The sequence below is a fragment of the Schistosoma mansoni genome (genome assembly GCF_000237925.1).
Source record: "Schistosoma mansoni, WGS project CABG00000000 data, chromosome 7 unplaced supercontig 0100, strain Puerto Rico, whole genome shotgun sequence".
Classification (NCBI taxonomy): domain Eukaryota; kingdom Metazoa; phylum Platyhelminthes; class Trematoda; order Strigeidida; family Schistosomatidae; genus Schistosoma; species Schistosoma mansoni.
In genome coordinates, this window is record NW_017386020.1 from 684,080 (window position 1) to 697,548 (window position 13,469).

The following is a 13,469-nucleotide window of genomic DNA, read 5'->3' on the forward strand; positions in this document are numbered from 1 at the left end:
AATACAATGATTCATACCACTGAGGCTGTTATTGGTGTTTTGGACTTAACTGGTTGGGCTAGGCAGATCGCAGGACCGGTTAGCACTCTAGTCTGCTCGTACGGTTTCGTGTATCACCGTTCCAGTCGATAAGTTGCTGCTCTGTAACTGGCGGTCTCATCACCTCACCCATCAACTAGGCATCCACTCGGCCACAAGATATAACAATCATTAAATCATAGAATAAAAGCATTCTATGAAACAACCAGCATTTCGAAATGTTTTAGTTCAAATAAAAGTTAGAATTCTTACCAGTTCGACATAGCATTATGGATTGTTATGTATCATATATTGCAGTCTTGATGTGAAATCATGACTTGTGTCAGATGACATCTAAGCTAAACAAAGAGACCTCCAGATAATCATTTAGAACCATAAAATCAACAAGACAAATCAGCAATAGCACTAAACACCGTTTTTAACGACCATAAAATTTTTATTTATACCAAACTAATCCGAAAACGATTTGCCATTTATACAAAAAGACGAGTGACTGAAGGTCTTTTGCATTGCTAAACCTTACAGCGCTTAGTAGAAAGGAAGCCCCTTTTAACATGGACCATTTACACAATGTTCACATCTTATACCACTAACAATCATACAAATATCTTTAACACCATTCTCCCCGAATACAATTATTACATTTCCCAAGCCAAACAATATACACAAGTAAGTCTCAGACAAAAAAATCACTTCGGCCAAATAGTCATGTCATTAAAATCATCATCATGTATATTTTAATTTTAATCACACTAAAAATAGTCAACTTTATTCTTTTTTTACGATTTAAACTTGAGTTAATTTATTTTGTTTGTCTATTTTCTTATTCTCTGAAGGAGTGGCTTTCATTACAATCAGTTATTTAAGCAAAATCATGGAATTCATAAGATTGTTCATGACTTACTTGATCAGAAAATGAAAAGATATTAATAACAACAACAACAACAAAAATGAAATGATAATTGCAAAATAAGAATTATTTTGAAGGAACTACATAATAAGTGAAAGATAAATGTTACAAAAAATTGAAAGATATGATTAGTTTCTATTGTTTTATTGTTATTCTCCTTTAGTTTTGATAGTATTTTATTCCGCCGAAATACCCAAACTAATACGTACACTTCGAAGTGCTAGACTATTGAAACGTGCTTTATCTTCACGCCATGTTTTTGCTGCATCCACATTAGCTGCACTCTCATCATTCGGTTCTAAAAAGCATCAATTAGTTTAGAGAAAACCAAGAAATAAGGATGATTTTAAGCCAAGTTATAATGTGAATTATTTACCAAGTACACTCTTTACAAGGGTGATGAGGTTAGTGACACAATTCAACTGCTTAGACTAACGCAAGTAAGGAGTTTGAACCTTCTATCTATTAGTCGAAACGCGCGCCATTTAACGATGAAGACGAGAAAAATAACTTTTTATTGTTAGGTCGCAGGTCTGAACCGCATCGAGTAGCACCATTACCCCATATACTAAAACGAATTGGGTCTTAAGGTTGAACTTATAGACCTGTACTGAGAAAACTATTTACGTTAATTGCTGGAAAATTGTATAGTAGATTGATAATCGTTAAGTGCAAAAGTCCACTAGTTCCTATGGAACTGATTTGTAACCAATAAAAATTGCAATGTAAATTCAAGTTCAAGATCCTAAAACTAACTTATGATTGTTATTAGCATTCTTTAAACATTAGAAATTAATTATGTGAAGATCAGCGCTAACTTCCATCTTCAATGAAACCAAGAAAACTTTTATTATCAATAATCTTGTCTTAAGTTTCATAATAATGAAAGGTCGAACAGCAGTAAAGTAATAATTCAATTACCTAACCTAGTCAGTAATCAACTGAGAATGTGAGTATAAGGGGTTCACAACCTTTTATTTCTTTTTGATCTAACCGAATTTTCAAGAAAATGGTTTGACCAAATGTAACCCTCAATGCTTACGCAAGTATTTATCCACTGATGTTAATCATCGTATTATCACTCTGCAGTTGGACACTGCATTCAATGTTACTTTGATTTCTCGGAAAACTTGGCACAAACTTGGTAGGCCAAGCATTCATCCTACTACTGACTGCATTCACATTTCCGGAATTATCAAACGTACTGTCTAATTTCATGATCTAACAATCAAATCAAATTGTTATGCAAATAATGAACACTTCAATTTATTGGGACTTGACTAGATCACAGAATTGAAAATGTTCGATTACCCATTTAATCTTATTTGTAACCCAGATTTAAAAATGTTCGACCAGTCATCCAACCTTATTTGCAACCGAGTATATTCATCTCCCTATATAATGCACAAATGGTGACAGAAATTTTTTCATGATTTTCAGAATAATTACAAGGGGATGATACGACCGAGAAAATCATCAGTAATAACCCCGAATCCAGCCTCACCTAAGTTTGTCCTCCCTGTTGAAGGAAGATTTGGACTTCATTTAATATCATGTATCCACAAAAAAGAAGACGAGATTACAGACCCAAGGCGAAGGGAATTGAACGTCAGTTTCTTAATGCGTTTCCAGTGTACGTAGGAAACTTACAACAATGGGGAACTACGTGGATAGCGGGTGTCATCGTAAGAGTCGGTGACGTGATGTACGCAACATGTAAATCACATCTGAGATAGACGAATTAATTCGGAAAAACAATCCTCTAGCTCGAACTTGCAACTAGATTATTTAATTGATACAGTTAGTCTGGATCGGAAAGCATCCCTAACGAACAGATACTGGATGTAAGGTATAAACCGGAAGCACTGTTTTCAATGTTATTTATCAGCTTATCTTTCGAACAATAATAATAATTCCATTAGATAAAATGATTGATTACTTCCATTACGAACTGAATTTTGATGCTTCCCCCCCAAAAAAACTATTCAGTAAATTTATTATTATATAGTCTACAAAATATTAACTTATAAGAAACTGTAAATATGATAAGGGGTAGGAATTAAGTCTAACACTTGTCTCGATTTCATAAACGTGAATGAATAATTCACAGAATTTGTATTTCTGCACCGTTTTACCGGCCGCCGATTGTTTAATGATCCCATTGACAGCTCATTATTTATAATCTCTTGTATTCACTACTTTAAATGGCAGTATATCATTTTACTAAATTAAACAAAAATCTATTATGCTAGTTGGCTTTCTTTTAATGACAATTCATTCAATGAGAGAGTTGTGGTGAGTTACATTGGTAATTTGATCTCATAAACAGTTGTTTGTTTGTCAGTATGACTAACATTGATATTTTCCAGAGTTATCTACAAATTATTAAACATTAGTATTCAATGGATTATTATTTTAACAAACTTAAAATGTAATCACATCGGAAAACGCTTCTTTCTCCTACCTACCAAATTACTGATGATGACAATTTAAAATAGTATGGTAAAAACCATCTGATTAAAATGAGTCTAACTCGATGGTCCAGGGGTTAAGTGTTCGCACGAAACCGAAGGTCGTGGGTTCGGTCCCCGAGTGCGGAGTCATGGCTGCGCACTGCTGAGGAGTTCCACAATAGGACGAGATGGCCGTTCAGTGCTTTCAGGTTTTTAGTGGTGATCTAACATTGATCGGTTTGTGATTTTAATAAAAAAATGAGATAGTTATTTAGTCAAAATCTATGGTTTTTGAGTAGTTTTCTAAACAAGACAATGATTTTCTGATAACAAGAAAAAACGAAGAATTTAAAAACTGGATTTAATCCACTTTAATGATTAAAATCAATTACCTGCAAGCATACTAACAACAGATAATAAAATTTTTTCTACTGATTGAACTGGACTCCAACGTTCAACGGAACTTTCATAACCCATTGGATCATCACCAGGAGCATGAAGTATGGAAATGCATACGCGTCCATCTGGATAGACTAGATAGTAAGAGAGGAGAATGAGAAAGAAATCCTCACATACGGTACACAAAACAAACTAAGAATGAAATTGCTAACCAATATTTAATTGATTTTCATTTTCTTTGATTGTTGTATGACGGCGAGACGCTGATAACTATGAATGAACACAATTAGATTTCAGACCAAATATGAACTATTGTCTTTTGATAAGTCATCGTAATGAGGTAGCTGTTATATACGAGGGTTTGGGTCTGCTATGATCAACCGATTATAGTTCAGTCATTCATAAACAACGTAGAACTTGATATATATATATATATATATATATCCGTTTAAGTTGATGCACATCATCGCCATAGCCAAATAAATTAGCAAGACAGATGTCAGCGTAGTAGAAATAATAACAGTATCAGTAGGGGTGGAAAACAGTATCAGTAGGGGTGGAAAACACTAGGCATAATCTATGTGATTCGAAAAGCAAGAATGAATCTGTGAAATAAAAAGTATGAAGTTATTTTGAGAAGGAAGATAAATAGTGGGAACATTTGTGCCACAACAAACAATTCTTAGATACATCACTCAACATATTCAGTTATTGGTTATGATAGTCGCAAGGATCCTAGCTAATTAGTCTACACCTGAATACATGGCTCAGACCGACAGTCAACAACTGAGTGGATTGATGAAATATCTTGGTTTGATTACCACTTGTTTTCTCGCAACCTCCCACACCAGTGCTAAATATCACATGTCAAAACAGGCGGTTGTTGAGCATACATAACACGTATCCCAACCACGATTACTGTTTAGAGGAAGAAATTCTTGATTCCAACCCCTCTAAAAATAGAATGATATCAAAAGAGTAAGACATCTGGCCAGTAAATAAGGCTATTTCATTCAAGTAAACTGTTACACTTTGAAGAAAATATTAATACGAATGAATATCATCATATTTGAGCGATTCAAAGAGTATAATAATATAAGAGATGAATTTTGGAATAAAACGAAGACTACCATTTTCCCTAAATTTTGTTCATCAGATGCAATACAATAAAACTGAAATTAAACACATTATATTCAAAATGTCATTGATTCGAGCGTGATTATTTGAATACAAATGGTCGAGGTTATCTGAAACATTTTCGATGTTCAGTATAAGTGTGCTGCACCCATCACCCTAGGTAATTTATCCGTTCGTTTAGTAGATGAGTCATGAATATCAGAGAGCAATTTGTTCATTCTAGTCTATGAGTATCAACAATGAGGAAAGATCAGTAGTTAATGGTTAATTAAAACTTGAGCGATGATATGACTTTTCTTTGCACACTGTTGGATGAACAGTAAAATTAAACGAAATATGATCAAGTATCGGTGTCGTGATTAACAAGAAATACCTTTCCATGGAGTGGGGGATAAGGAGATGCTAACCACTCACAAATCACTAACAGCGCTTCAGTAGACCTTGTTTACAATCACATAACTTCGTCCATTCCTAATATCTCTTCTACCTTAACTATTAATCTTTTTCTCTGGTTTTATTTTTATTTCCACACTCTACTTAAGTTGAATATTCGAGTTCACAACTATCAAGTTATCGGAGTTTATGGAGTTTGACAAAAAATTTTCACACACTGACATTGTCAATTGGAGAACCTCTGTTAGGGAACAATGAGGATCTACTGTCTCGTCCTAATATGAAATTCATTAGCAAGATGTATATACATACGGGGGGTTTACCAGGGAATGGACAGAGGACTTCCAGAGATTCTATAATATAAAATTTTAGCTTAAAGAAATGTATGGAGTAGTAAGACAACTTCAATGATGGAAAGTTGTTGAAACTGGACAACTGAACTTCACTAGACATAAATTAACATTTGCACTTTAGGAATCCATCTCAAAGCTAGACACTAGTGATTAGATAATAATAATAATAATAATAATAATAATAATAATTACTATTATTATTATTACCAATGAAAGAAGTAGTCTTTCTAATATGCCATTACCCCACAACCTGAAATTCACTGGTCGAATTTGTTTTAACCTAGACATATTTGTGATAAAACTAGTTTCAGCACTATTATTATCATAAGTGTCTATTTCTCTAATTTAGACTAGGAGGTTGGATTTATAGAGATTTAAACTTCGTGATAACTTATGTGGCTTCCAGTTTTCCTTAACTTTATGAACTTTTTTCTGAGAAGGGTTAGAGGAGGGTCAGGGGCAGCGCGATTACCAGCTAAAGATGATAGGAAGACATTTTTGTGGTGCTATTTTCCCTGAGTTAGATTGTTTAATTGCAGGGATTTCATTGTAATTCTGAACAATATAGTCAGAGTTTCTTACTTGTGAAAGTGGGCTCAGTCATTGCACAGGAATGGAACTGCTATCAATGCATGCAGAGAACCATGGGCACGAATTCGATTAAAAAAACGTCAAACTTCTAGGTCCAGGAAACTCTAAGTCTCAGAGTTTTAGAAGGCGTAAGATCCGAATTACTCGGCGATCAACAGAAACATCAACATAGACTAAACCTACCAATCCGTAGAGAAAAGATCAATCGACCATATAATCAAAGGTCGACCGAACAAAGAAATCAACAGGAACACAAAAAAAAAGAAGACAATGAGACTTACAAAGACCACCAACCACAAAAAAGCCCTAAGAACGAACTGATGTGAGGCTTAAGGAATAATTTTGAAGCTCAATTCCGCATGTTATTTTATTATTTATTTTTTATTTAAACACATAAATATTGGTACAAGGAAGCACCAGATATATATGCGCCACACAAATCTCATTTAATTTGTGTGAGGACTGTGATACTGCCCGGGTGCCCGAACCGAAGCAGGTGGTTTTCTTAAAGGCCACACCTCGAGCCTTTGACCTGAAGGTCTAGTCCACAAGGCACTGGAACATCGTGAGGAGATGCAGTCCCATGGTAGCCGGTGACCAACAGTTGGTTCATACGCCATTCGTTCCTTCAGGATACTGGAGCCCATGTGCACCATTGGTTTGGAATCAGGGCTTTCCAACTCCCCTAGGTGAACTTTCCGTGTCCACCAACCCAGTTAAAGCGCCGGACATTCGCTTTTCGTCCTCTCAATTTCGTAAACAACACCCCCGTTACGAGAAGGCAGTGAGTAGGACTTCCCTGTCAGAGGCTATATATTCGCGTGGCCATGTGAGAGCATTTCGAGAGGGAGAGCGAACTCTCCCCACTCTCGGCCGTACCAGGGCATTTGGGGGCCTGCATAACATAAGCGCTGATAATGTTGTACAGCACGACGATATGATTCCAAGTTATCTAGTTCAAGGAATGCAACACTACCAAAACCGGCTAAATTATCTTTTTTTTACATGAAAACATAAAGTAAATAAAAACTGAATATGCTCACTATTTGGATGGAACACTTCAGTTAGAAACTGCATTTTTGGTGGAGACAAAGGATAATCTGATGGGAAGTTTAAACGTACAGCGAAAACACCACCTTCAAATGGAGTACCCTCTGGTCCACTAAAATATATCACATACAGAACAAAATGGAAAACTGTCAAAAACTAAGATATTCAATAAGTAATAAGAAACTTTTAAGAAGAAAACTCTTAAAAATATACATATGTACCTTTAAATACAATTCATAAGTGAACAATTAATGAATTTAAATTTGATAATTCAGTTAACACTATGTATAGTAATAATAATGAGTCATATTTTAACCCATTAATTGCAGATTTACGTAGTTGACTTTATTTTAAACTGTTGGTGGTGCACTATTTCTAGCTTCCCAATCCAAAGTAATTCGATCAAGGTTCGGACTTATGACCTATTAGTGGAAGGTCAAGTCACTTAGTCACTAAGCCACCAACTTCATATTTACTTATTTTGATACTAACGATAAGGCTATGAAGTAACACAAACTGGAAATGAACTAGAAATAAAAAAATAATAGACGTCTCGTTTCACTGATTCTGGTGTTTTCAGAGGTATATTTCGAAAAATACAACTAGACAGATACTGAGGTGTTGCATCGAGCAAGCTATAGTTGGACAAATAAAAAATAATAATGTAAATTATTCGTACACTCAGCTTTGAATCACATTCTTTGTGTAGCCAGACTAGTCGTACTATCCATATGTATAAATCGAAGTAAATGGGTTAGGATTCGAATAAGCGACCCAATATACCTAGGTTGAATACTTTTATCAGTAAGCCACCGCTTTTGTCATCATTAAACTAAGATAGTAAGTAAAGGTTAGTTTTCCTGGGGTGAGACCGTTAGTATGCAGCGTCTCTCGCTTTCAACTGTGAGACACCCTTTTAATTATATTTTTCATTTAAAATACATCTAAAGATAAACTGATACTGAGAAAGTAGAGCATTACTCCCGACCCAATATATTATGGAAATGATTGATTATATGGAAGCACCTGTCCAGGAATGGAGTGGACTGAAGTATTACTGGAGAACAGAATGCACAGAATAACTGTTTAGTCAGAAGCATATAGAACTAAATGACCAAGCACTGTTAACCGATGTTGACTGATAGTCGTGGATGATAATCTAGATACTTACTAATAATTAACTGAGGTGGATAGGACATACATTTCGAAAATCATGAAACTGCATCACAAGGCAAGTGCTAACATAGAATACTGAAGGGGAAATGAAATGAAGAAGATCAAGGAACACACTGAGTCGGGAATCGGAAGCAGACCTCAAAAAAGTGAGTAGCAACTAAAAAGGGTTGCTTAGGACAGAGTTGGATGGAGAATGCTGGTAGGCGGCCTATGCCCCTCCACGGGCAGTAACAGGAGGAAGTAAGTAACGGAAGTCCAAAGTCCTTAGTACTTAGACTGTACCATAACAAGAATAATGAAGTTCTTAAGTTTGGGGATAAAGGGAGAGTAAACAACGACTATCACCACCACCCCTGAAAAAACAGAATGGAGAAAGTAGCTATCCAGTATTCCTTGGTTTTTATAGTTTTTAGTCGGTATTTATTGGTTTGCGAATAATTTAACTTCGAATCGACATCTAATTTCTCATTGTACTATAGTCTCTAAAAATTATGTTTTTAGTTTTATTTAGTGGGAATTACAGATGTGAATTTTAAACGAAACAAATTGCCACTTGCAATCTTACTAGTGAAGTGTTATACTATCCATAAGATACGGTATTTATTAGTATTACACATAAGGAAAATGTCCAAAAAACGAAATGAAAACATTGTTAGATAACCAGATCTACTGATGCGTGTTCTACTTGGCGGCTGAGAACTCACTAGTATTGTCCTGAACGTCAGTCAGAGCTTTTTCGCAATTCTATTAACCGATCCTCCTTTACTGATATTAGTAACTCACCGAACTCACCAGATGGAATCTTTAATATCATAAAATATATGATTTGTGTGTACCTTCTTATTTTACTCACCTTTATTAATACACAGAAATGTACTTAAGCTTATTTTTCTTTTGACTCTTTATAGACAATTCGAAACTGCATTGCAAGGTCATCTATAGATACCCTTTTACGTTAAGAACAATACAGAAACTTATAGAGGACAAACTGATGGCGCAGTTCGGCGGTCATATGGCTTGAGAGCTTCTAAACACTAGGTGGAAAGTTTGAATCCTGCCCCACTTCAGGTTGAGCATTAAAGTATTACCATTAACCCTTACATATAAAGCCCAATTCGAACCCAAGGATCTGTTACTAGGTTCCTGAGTTGCATTAACTAGCCAGTTAATGACCTAATAATTTTAAAGTCATGTTTTATGCAACAATTAATCAACACAAAAGACCACAAAACAAATTACAAGACCGAATAGATCGTAAGGTACAATGACAGAGTTGTTTGAAATGATACAGAGAGGGTTATAAGATTTCCATAACTAATTTGTAATAGAATGAATACGCAGTGCACTGAATTTGTGGACTGATGACTTAAATATTTAGCTATAAAAAATTAAATGACTGTTTTGTTATTTTGCTACAGTTATTTAGAACTGAACTGTCAATACTATATAGTTATTTATTAATTTAATTATCAATTAACTCACGCAATTAATGCTTCCCACTCAAAAAAATTCCTTTCATCCACTGGTCCAGCAACAATACCCTCTGGTGGGTTGACTGTTAATTCTAAAATGGAGGAGAGAGTAATATAAATCAGAGCGCGAGATAATAGGATGTAACAAATTTACCAAGTACAATTTTATTTATTAAGTTTCGAGTCACATTTCGGGCATGGTTATTTACACTAATGGGCTACCCGAGTCAAAGTAGGTGAGATACGGTGCAAACCTGCAATGTATTGGGCGAAATAACAGTAATTTAACCACTAACTTGATGTTTCAGACTTCATCATATGATGATATCATTCTAAATGCATATTTGTATCTATATTCTAACAGAAATTTTATTAACATGATAATACCAACTTAAACTTTCACAACACCTATCAAATTGCACAGTTAGTCCGAAACCATATCGAACATAATTTAAATAAATATAGACCAAATTAGTCCAAATAGATGCAAGGATGATAAGAATGGAAACTAATCAGAAGAAAAGCAAGGGATTCAAAACAGTAACATCAGTACTGAAGAAAAATGCATGGGTAATGAGATTATTTTGTCGTTTTCGTCGAAAGTAGGTTGATGTTATTATTACTTAAACACAAATATTTGTACTATAAGGCACCAAATACATATAAACCACAACTCATTTGATGTGTGAGGGCTGGAGTACTTCACGGGCGCCCAAGCTGAAGCAAGTGGTTTTCTTAAAGGGCCACTCCCCGAGCCTTTGACCTACAGGTTCAATATACAAGACGGTGGAGCATTATCAGGAGATGCAGTTTCATGGTAGCCCAAGGCCAAAAATAGGTTTATATGCCATTCGTTCCTATCATGATTCTGAAGCCCATATGCACCACTGGTTTGGAATCAGGGTTTTTCAATTACCCAGGGTGGATCCTCTATATTCACCAACCCGATTAAAGCGTCAGACATTTGGTTTTCCTCCTCCCAACTTCATAAACAATACCCACGCCGCGAGAAGGGAGTGAGTAGGAATTTCCTGACAGTGGCTGTAAACGCGAGGCCATGTGGGAGCATTTTGGAAGGGAAAGCTGACTCTCCAAACCCTCGGCCGTACCAGAGTATTTGGGGTTTGTTGTTACTGCTAAAAAGCACCCTTGTAAATACTACCTTTCAAATCTAGTTGGTGTATTTGTTATCGCCTTATATATGTATTTGATTTTTAAATAAAAAGGATAGGGGGAAACAAAAAATTGATATTAGCCGAAAACTCTGATGGTCAAAATCTATGAGGTTTAGGAACGTATGACGTACAAAACTGCATGATATGAATAGTTTGACGAAGTTATATGCAGGAAAAAACATCATAAGACTGTTCACAGGCGAAACTATTTACATACATTTTAAAACAGGCTCTAGGCCAATCAATAAATAAATATAGAACTCGACAAAAACACGCTGGCTTAAGTTGCCACGCGTTATCATCACATCCAAGCAAAATTAAGACAAATATAATAGTGAAAGTGGTTATAGTATCAGTAGTAGTGTAACAAATTAGGCATAAACCATATGGTTTAAGAAAAATTCAAGAAATAAAAAGTATAACATAATTTTGAAACTCGTGATCCGACGAGAGTGGATGCATCCGTACTACTGTGACTGATTCTGAACCATGTCATTTAACGTCTCCAATCACCGGCTATGATAATCGCGAAGATCTCAGCATAGTGTTATGAACGGTTAGAAATATCAGCCAATAACTTAGTAAACTGATGCCACATATTGGTTTGTTTGCCCTCATCAATCTTTTAACCTAACCTTATACCAGTAAACTCAGTGGGTTGAGGTATGTAATAATTGTGATAAGTGAGTCCTTGAAGCGCCACTCTCATCAATCAGTTTACTACGTACTTTAGGTGCAACCTAGCCGTTGTTAACTCATTGACTCTAGCATATACGAGCAATATCTTTAAAGTATCTAGGATAAAATACTAGTTATCTGCGAATATCCTATATTTAAAAGCTACATTTCATAGCTATAAAGTAGGACAGAGCCAACTATTAAAAATTATACATGTTCTTTAATTTGCAGATGACACTTCATCTGTGTCACAAGAAGGAAGTTGTTTAACTTGGCTGTCTACCACTTTCTAACAATTTTAGCACTGAATCAGACTTCTGAGATTTAAGTGATCTGAAATAGCTGTTTGTATGTTTACTAACTTCAACCCAACACCAGAAAATGTTTGATTTGGACAAAAAAAGTTGGTAACGACAGTATATGGTGTGAAGAAAAAGTAGCACCGACTTGCTTTTTGCGGGTTTACTTCAAGAAATTTAAAAGATTAGACCTGTCCATAGACAGTTACTAATGACAACCTGCACTTCATGATCTTTACATGCTACACCTCGGTGGTAAATAAAACACTATTAGAAGCAATTGCAGTGGGTGATATCTACTAAAGCGGATTTATGAAGGGCTTGCCCCAGAGGCGCTCAGTATCTGCCTACGATGTGCGAAAAGGGGGACATAAAAAGGCTGAGAACTAGCTCTCCGGATTAATAAAGGCACAAAAATCAAGACTACCTCCCTACGATTTTGGAGTAAAGGACGTTAATGAGAGCCACAATTTGACTTAATGAGACGCTAATTAGATAATAGAGGTCGTACAATTAGAGATTAATGTTCAGATGGTCCTTCAAATACATACATGATATGGCTTGCGTTAAGCTAATCCAAAAAAAACCCTAGAGCTTAAGAATTTGAGAATATTAGTAGTTAAGTGAAACGTACGTTTGTACTCTGCCATGAGTCTTTTCAAAGCATTGCCTGCCATCCTAAAGTAGCGTGTAGGCAGAATGTAGCGCCAACAAAATGCACACCCAATATTCTTGTGACGGTAGTGGCTTTCCGACTCAAGGTCGAACATATGTTACTGCGCATTTACACATCCCGTCTTGCTTTTGCAGAAAAACATGGAGATTCAACAGAAAGTCGTAATTCTAATGTTTTACTGGTTAAGCAATATTCATAGTAGTTTCAAATTTCCATTAGATATTTTTGGACGTCTTTTCTACAAGGAGAAACAGTGTACTGTGTTCACGCACGCATAGATGTTTAGTTAAATCAAATTAATTACATTTTGAGTAGTGAATCCAGGTCAACTAAAATGCTTGTGCTGGGATATAGTAGAAAACAGAAATTCTAGTCTTTGATGAGACGTAGAATGCTGATTGTTGGGATCAGACGAAGGACGATCACTTTTAGGTAGCAGTCTATTTTAACGAGACACTCAAAACTTTAATTGTTTGCCATGTTATCGATGTGATGTCCTTCAGTGTCATCCAGGAAAGACTGATATGGTAGTTGATGATCGTGCAATAAATATGCTTGTCTAAAATGGAGGAGGGTTATCATGTGTACGTATCCGAGGAGTTGAATGCTTCTGATAAGACATCAGACTGTATTTCTATCAGATATCTAGAATGAGACATATGCACGTG

At 35.5% G+C, this 13,469-nt stretch overlaps 1 protein-coding gene across 1 annotated transcript; it reads right to left on the minus strand.

Annotated features, from left to right (window-relative positions):
* Positions 1-743: 743 nt before the first annotated feature.
* Smp_041390 (ubiquitin-conjugating enzyme E2 G, putative) lies at positions 744-12,805 on the minus strand. Its single transcript, XM_018791038.1, has 5 exons — positions 12,760-12,805; positions 9,984-10,065; positions 7,319-7,437; positions 3,795-3,935; positions 744-1,247 (listed from the first exon to the last, which is right to left on the minus strand). Exons 1-5 carry the CDS (start codon positions 12,800-12,802, stop codon positions 1,126-1,128), a joined length of 507 nt encoding a protein of 168 aa, XP_018645747.1. The 5' UTR covers positions 12,803-12,805; the 3' UTR covers positions 744-1,125.
* Positions 12,806-13,469: the final 664 nt, after the last annotated feature.